Source organism: Cervus elaphus, chromosome 9 (assembly GCF_910594005.1).
Source record: "Cervus elaphus chromosome 9, mCerEla1.1, whole genome shotgun sequence".
Classification (NCBI taxonomy): Eukaryota; Metazoa; Chordata; class Mammalia; order Artiodactyla; family Cervidae; genus Cervus; species Cervus elaphus.
Window position 1 is genome coordinate 11,473,439 of NC_057823.1, and position 7,521 is coordinate 11,480,959.

General features: G+C 49.3%; 1 protein-coding gene across 3 annotated transcripts in view; it reads right to left on the bottom strand.

The window, feature by feature from the left end:
* Positions 1–7,257, bottom strand: part of LOC122699324 (cytochrome P450 4F6-like) — a 31,191-nt gene extending 23,934 nt beyond the window's left edge. The window contains exons 1-5 of one of the 3 annotated variants that reach the window (XM_043911139.1): positions 7,157–7,257; positions 6,481–6,708; positions 1,165–1,309; positions 476–529; positions 256–383 (exon numbers count right to left, since the gene is read on the bottom strand). In XM_043911139.1, the coding sequence (XP_043767074.1) occupies positions 256–383; positions 476–529; positions 1,165–1,309; positions 6,481–6,678 (525 nt within the window). In that variant the 5' untranslated portion in view covers positions 6,679–6,708; positions 7,157–7,257. Of the gene's footprint in view, positions 1–255; positions 384–475; positions 530–1,164; positions 1,310–6,480; positions 7,016–7,156 lie in introns of those variants that run through there. The other 2 variants (XM_043911138.1, XM_043911140.1) reach the window with 2 other exon arrangements.
* Between the last annotated feature and the right edge of the window lie 264 nt (positions 7,258–7,521).

Consider the following 7,521-nt stretch of genomic DNA (forward strand, 5'->3'; position numbering starts at 1 on the left):
TATTGTGGCCTGGAGAATTCCATGGACTGTCTAGTCCACGCGGTTGCAAAGAGTAGGACACAACTGAGCGAATTTCACTTTCACTTTCATCCCAGTTTTACAGATGAGGAAACTGAGGCTTAGAGAGGAAAATCAGGAAAATCAGACCCCCTCCCCAAAGCCATCCAGCTGAACCAGGATTCCAGACTACATGTGTTTGAGCCCATTCCCCCTTTCCCAAGGCTCCAGCTGGGACCCTGGGTTCAAGACACTCACATGCATGATGTCTGTGCTCTTGTTGAAAATCTTCATATACGGCTTCAAAATCTCGAAGTGGAAGGCGGGTGTCAGCAGGCGACGGTGGCTGCTCCACTTGTCACCAGCACTCAGCAGGAGCCCATCCCCTAGCAGAGCCAGCCACGGGGAGTGGGCAAAGGAAGACCTTCCTCTGGGTCCCCAGGGTCATCCCCAACCCCCTTCACAAACAGTTACTCACCCAACCAGGGCTTCAGAAAGTTGTAGAAAAACATATCCTTGGGTATGATGGTGGCTGACACAAGAAATAGAACATCAGGTGCCATGGTGGATGGGGGAGGGGGGGAGGAATAACTTGTGGTAGGGGCTGGAGGCTCCCAGGAAGGGTTCTGAATTTCTCCTCCAAGCCCAGCATAGCAGGAATGGGGCCAAGAGGAGAGGAAGCTGGGAAGAGGTAGGTGGGGGGGGGGGGGGGGGGGAGGGGAAGGGGGACCAGACCAGGCTGCAGCACAGAATGGACCCCATCAACACAACCCTATGTGCTTAGACACACCCCAACATGACACAACACATCCCAGCACACCTTGGCATGGCTCCTACGTGGCCCAGAATGTCCTAAAATCCCCAAGCACAGCACAGCACTCCGCAAAATGCACTTTTAGGCAACAGGGACAGCATGCTTGCCCCAGCACTCTCTGACCTCTCCTGGAACATCTGACATGGTGGACCAACATTGTTGATTTTCCACCACCCAAAGCTGAGAAAAGACGTTGACAACCAGAGAGAACTTGAGACTTTCCCAGAGTCACCCAGCAGGTCTCTGTCATTGCTGTCCATTCTCCTGCTCAACCTGGTCTGTCCAGGAGTGGGAAGGGCTTGAGAGCAGGGGCCAGGGAAGAGGCTGGGAGGGGGCGCTCCTGGGAGAGATACCTGAGGCCTGGAGCAGAGGGGCAACGAAGTTAGGGTGGACAAGCCGCAGGATGGGGAAAAGGGGCCCCATCCACCAGAGGTGGACGTCGCGGAAGTAGTGGCCCAGCTCCTCCACCAGCCGCATGCCCTCCTCACTGCTCTGTGCCTGGGAACAGGTGGGGTTGAGGCTAGGCTTGGCAGGAGGTACCAGAAGCTACACTCTCCTGCTTCATCCCCCTACCCACCACACCCACTCACCCCCTTATCCTCTTCTGCCTAGATTGTTGATCTATACTCTCTCCATCTGAGTCAGCTTTTCTCTGTTCATCTCTGTCTTTTTTCATGTCTCTGTATGTGCCTCTCTCTGTCCCCTTATTCTCTTCATCTCTGTATTTTGACTGAGAGAGAGGGGAGAATGGCAGGGAAGAGAGAGAAAGAGGGCAGGGGAGAGAGGTGGGAGGAGATAATGGGTGGATGGATAGATAGATAGATAACCTACTAATCCACTAATCATTAGATGATGGGAGGATAGATGGATGAATAGAAAGATGGATGGATGGATGACTAGATGATAGTTGGATAAATGATAGATGGGTAGGTATAGACAGATGGTAGGTGACAGATAGATGATGATGTATGGGTAGATGGAAAACATATAGATAAATAAGCAGATATGACAGCTGTGATAGAAAGTGGGTAGATGGATTGATAAATAGGTAGAAGATAGATATATTTGTATCTATGTATATGTATATCTGTGTATATATAAGACAGGTACTCACGCTTTCACTTCCAGGCCTTTGAGTGCACTAGTCCTCTCCACAGAATATACTTTCACTTCTTTGCTTTAAAAAAAAATGCCTATTAATTGTTCCAGACCCACTTCCAACAACTCTTCCTCCAAGAAGTCCTCCAGCCTGCCCCAATGGCAAAAGCCCTACTTCCTCTCTGGGCTCCCCCAGCCCGTGTCTCTCCCTCAGACCCACCCAGACCACACAGGATCAGGGATATCTCTAATCCTGTGTGACCAAGATTGGAGGGTCCTCCACAACAGAGCCCAGAGCTCAGTCTCTGCAAGGATCCGCAAGCAATGTTCAGAACACCAGAATGGGGTTGGCAAATAAATGAAAGGGGGAAAGAAAAGATGACCAAGGGTGCCCAAGAGCAGGAGGGACCCTGGGACCTGCAGGAAGTGAACAGAAGTTAGCCAGTGAGGGGCTCACCGCCCTCAGAAACTGCCATGACACCCACTACCACCTGTCCCAGGTGGACACCTGTGGTGCTGGTGACAGATCAGGCAATGTCATGGTGGCAGAAAATGATGAGGAAGATGATGGAGCCCAGCCAGATCATAAGTCCCTGGGGGCAGGTAAGTGAAGTGGAGTGAAGTCCCTCAAGCCCTGCACCATTGGGAGGACCTGCAAGCAAGGCAATAGCCATCACTCCCCCAGAAGAAGCTGCTGCAGTGAACAGTGTGTGGGAACCTGCACAGATGGAGGGGATCTCTGCTTCCCCTGCTTCTTCATGCCAGAGATGGGAGGGACATGGAGGCTCTCCAAGTCCCAAGGGGGCACCCCAGGGCAGGGAGAAGACATTCTTTGCCTACAGGGAGGATGACTTTAGCACAAAGAAATCATTTTTCTCATCCTGGGAGTGGTGCCAGCCCCAGGGGTGGACACAGGAGAAGATCCCTATGGAGGAGATTTATTAGTAGCAGGGTGGACTCAGGACTTGTCCCTGGATTTTGAGTCCACATCCTTTCATGTTCTGGCCCATCCACATAGCCTCAAATTCCTTCCATGGTTAAGGGTCTACAGTCCTGGGGCTTTCCAGCCCTGGCTGACCCCAAGGGACACAGGTTAACTCTGCCCATCAGTCAAGACATCCCCTGTCACCTTTGAACCCCTTCTGCTGATGAGGCTGTATGCATAGTGCATCCTCTCTCTCTGTCTAGCTAGCTAGCTACTGGGTTGGCCAAGGAGTGCGTTCATGTTTTCCATAACATCTTATGGAAGGTTTGAATGAACTTATTGGCCAACCAAATATCTATCTAGATATAGACATCTATCTGGTACATCCTGTCTATCTATTTCTCACAGTACATCCTAGCTATCTATCTCTGTCCTGAACCTATGGACACTCCCATGCTGCTACTATTGGTCTTTAGTCTCTCAGTGGTGTCCAACTCTTTATAATCCCATGGACTATAGCCCACCAGACGCCTCTCTCCACAGAATTTTCCAGGCAAGAATACTGGAGTGGGTTGTCATTTCCTTCTCCAGGCGATCTTCCCAACCCAAGATCTTCCCAAGAAGCAGGGCTAGAACCTGCTTCTTGGACACTCCCATAAATCATGACAATTACAAATGAAGAAACTGAAGCCATATCCCCCAAAAGAAGAAGAAGGGAGAGTTGCTTTCTGGTGAGGCACCCTCTCCAGTCCCTCAGGACACCCCATGCAAGCCCTCAGGTGCTCCAGGCAGGTGACCATAAGTCATTTTTACCTTTGTGACCTGCTCCTTGCTCACTGGAGACTTCCCAGGTGGCACTAGCAGTAAAGAATCTACTTGCAAATGCAGGAGACACAGGTCCAATCCCTAGGTCTGGAAGATCTCACTCAAGTATGCTTGCCTGGAGAATCCCAAGCATAGAGAAGCCTGGTGGACTACAATCCATGGGGTCGCAAAGAGTTGGACGTGACTGAGTGACTGAGAGCGCACACACTCTGCTCCCTGAGGACCCTGAGGCATTTGATAAGTTCAGCTCAAAGAGGGAGAGGAACTTAGCCAAAGTCACACAGCAGGAGATATTGGAGGAGAAAAGCATGATTAAGACCAGCCTCCACAGTCAAGCTTGGATGGGGAGTCAGAAGAGTAACTTCATAGCATTCCCGCTGCCTCTGGAGCTCTCTGAGAACATTCCAAGTGAGAGGGTAACAGGCAGGAAGGCCAGGTGTCTCCAAACGGAGGAAATAGGCTGCAAGTGTCAGACATTTTTATCTCTCTCTTAAGTGGCAGGAGGAAACAAACTAGTGATATATATATTTTTTTCCTTTCTCTATAAAAATTTAAAAGGAGGTTTCTCTTAAAATACTATGTTGCCATAATGACACCTGGTTCCATGTGAAGTTAACTATTCTCAAACCTTGAGTTAACCAATGCACTTTTCTTATGGAAATGTTTGTCTTAAGCTATGTTAATGTACTGTGCATTTACCCCAGACTCTGTCTTCAAGTCGGTTTGCCTAACGGCTCAGAACCAACTTGTCAAAGGAGTATGTTATACTCAGACATTGTTCCCCTAAACTATGTAAATGAAACTATTTGTATTGTAATCTGTCTCTCTACAAGATTCAAGTTAATTGTTTTATGGCCCGGGGATGACTCATCTGGTGCCAAGATTATCCCAAAGTACATCTTATGGATGAGGGGGCTGATGCCATTCTCTGAGTTTCAAGACACTCCTTTCTTTCATTAACAGACTGCTAGTACCTATATAACATCCAGCTAAAAACTAGCAGGGGGGCACTCTTTCTGCCCCCTTCTGATGTCTATGTCAGAAGCTTTCTCTACCTCCTTTGTACTTTAATAAAACTTTATTACACAAAAGCTTTGAGAGATCAAGGCTCCTCTCTGGCCCTGGATTGAATTTTTCTCCTCCGGAGGCCAAGAATCCTGGCGTCTTTTCAGTTCCAGCAACAACCTTTCACAAGCCCTGTAATCTCAGGCAGACAATGTGCTTGGGACATACTGTTCTGTGAGATGCTGGTCTGGGGGAGGAGGAGAGAGGAGCTGGACTCTTATGCCTTTGGCCTTGGATGAAAAAGGGAAGTGATGGCAAGTTACCCAGGCCTCCATCACAGTATTACCAAACATTTATTTAACAAGATGGGCCACTGTGTATATCATGTTTGTCCGCAGAGCAAACACCTAGTGTGAGAGATGGATAATAAATAAGTAACGAACAATTAACTATTCAACCATGAGCAAGGGCAAGTCCATAAAACTGTGTTCATTTCACATTCTAGCAAGGTAATACTCAAAATCCTTTAAGTTAGGTTTCAACAATACATGAACTGAGAACTTCCAAATGTACACGCTGGATTTAGAAAAGGCAGAGAAACCAGAGATCAGATTGCCAACATCAGCTGGATCATAGAAAAAGCAACAGGATTCCAGAAAAACATCTACTGCTGCTTCTACACTAAAGCCTTTGACTGTGTGGATCTCAGCTAACTGTATAAAATTCTTAAAGATATGGGAATACCAGACCACTTTACCTGTTTCCTGAGAAACCTGTGTGCAGGTCAAGAAGCAAAAGTTAGAACTGGACATGAACACAAGACTGGTTCAAAATTGGGAAAGGAGTACAACAAAGCTGTATATTATCACCCTGCTTTTTTAACTTACATGCAGAGTACATCATGAGAAATGCCAGGCTGAATGAATCACAAGCTGGAATCAAGACTGCCCGGAGAAATATCAGTAACCCCAGATTGGCAGAAAGCAAAGAGGAACTAAAGAGCCTCTTGATGAGGGTGAAAGAGGAGAGTGAAAAAACTGGCTTAAAACTCAACATTCAAAAAATTAAGATCATGAATTCTGGTCCCATCTCTTCATCGCAAAGAGACGTGGAAAAAATGGAAACAGTGACAGACTCTGTTTTCTTGGGCTCCCAAGTCACTGCAGATGATGACTGCAGTCATAAAATTAAAAGATACTTGCTCCTTGGAAGAAAAGCTATGACAAACCTAGACAGCATATTAAAAAGCAGAGACATCATGTATCATATATCATGTATAAACATGTATATTATCTAGGGTGAAACAGATCACCAGCCCAGGCTGGATGCTTGAGACAAGTGCTCGGGGCTGGTGCACTGGGAAGACCCAGAGGGATCAGGTGGAGAGGGAGGAGGGAGAGGGGATCGGGATGGGGAATACATGCAAATCCATGGCTGATTCATGTCGATGTATGGCAAAAACCACTACAATATTGTAAAGTAATTAGCCTCCAACTAATAAAAATAAATGGAAAAAAAAAAAAAGCTCCCACATACAGCAAAGAAGACTGAAGATCCTGCATGCCACAACTAAGATCCAGTGAGTGAAATAAGTAAATTTAAAAAAGAAGAAGAAGAAGAAGGAAGGCATTGAAGCATAGGATAGACAAAGAAGAGAGGACTGGACCCAGTGGGTGGGAGGTGAGGCAAAAGGTTTCCCTTGCCACCATAGACCCCAGCCTAATCCCAGACTCCCAGCTCTCTAAGCCCCATTCCTGACCCTCAGGAAGTCTATCCACCCTGATCCCCCAGACCTATTCCTGCTGCTCACACTCACCTGGCCCAGGTGACCCCAAAACCAGCTCCGCTTGGGGGGCTGCGGGAAACATCGGAGGCGACAGCAATTGTCATAGAAGGTGTAGGTCCAGGCCAGGATGCGGGCCAGTAGCCAGGAGGCCCCGACCAGCAGCAGCAGCAGCCATGGGGAGGCTGCCACTGGTCCAAGTCCCAGCCAGGACAGGCTCAGCTCCAGCATCCTGTGGTCAGATGGGGTGGAGGGTGAATCCTGAGGATGAAGGAAGAGGCAGTGATGGTGAGCTGTGAGGCAGAGAAGGATAGAGGGAGAGGAGCAAGGGAGTGAGGGGGAGGGATGGGGAGTGCTGGGGACCGGCAAGAAGGGCTCAGAGACAGGCAGACAGGGGCTGGGAGAGGGGAGGGAGAAGCAGATAAATTCAGAGGAAGAGGGAGAGAGAAAGAGAGAAAAAGAAAGAAAGAAAAAGGCAGGGGAAGAAAGGGAAGGGAAATGAAAGGAAGAGAGAGAAGAGAGAAAGAAAGACAGATGAAGAACCGAATTAGTGGAAGGTTGCCAGGGGCTCCAGTTGCGAGGAAACCACCATCCCCGGGGGGAGAAGGAGCGGGTGTGCAACTCTCTCTCTGGAGCCACCCTGTCTAGGGCAGCACCCACTTCCTGCCCCAGGCCAGAACCCTCAGCCCCAGCAACACCAGCCCGGCACCTTCGGTCAGGAGCGCTTGTCCCACACAACTTCCTCTCTCCTCCTTCTGGGAGGTCTCTCTCCCTCTGGCCCAACCTCTGAATGGCCGCAGAGAGGCTGGGCTAGGCTCACAGCCAGTCCCCGCCTGCCTCCTCCCCAACCTGGCGTCCGGCCCAAGATTTCAGACCGGAGGTGTCTGACCAGAGAGACCAGCTCAGGGTCACATGGCGCAGACCCTGAACTCTCAGGACTCAGTGCCTCCCGCGTGGCTTTGTTGGGGCGCGGGCAAAGGTGACTCTGGGCCCCCAAGTTTACAACCGCCCTTGCCCTTCCAAGGCTAGGGTGTGGCGCTCAAAGCAAGAATGCTCAGGTGCCAGGTGAGCAGG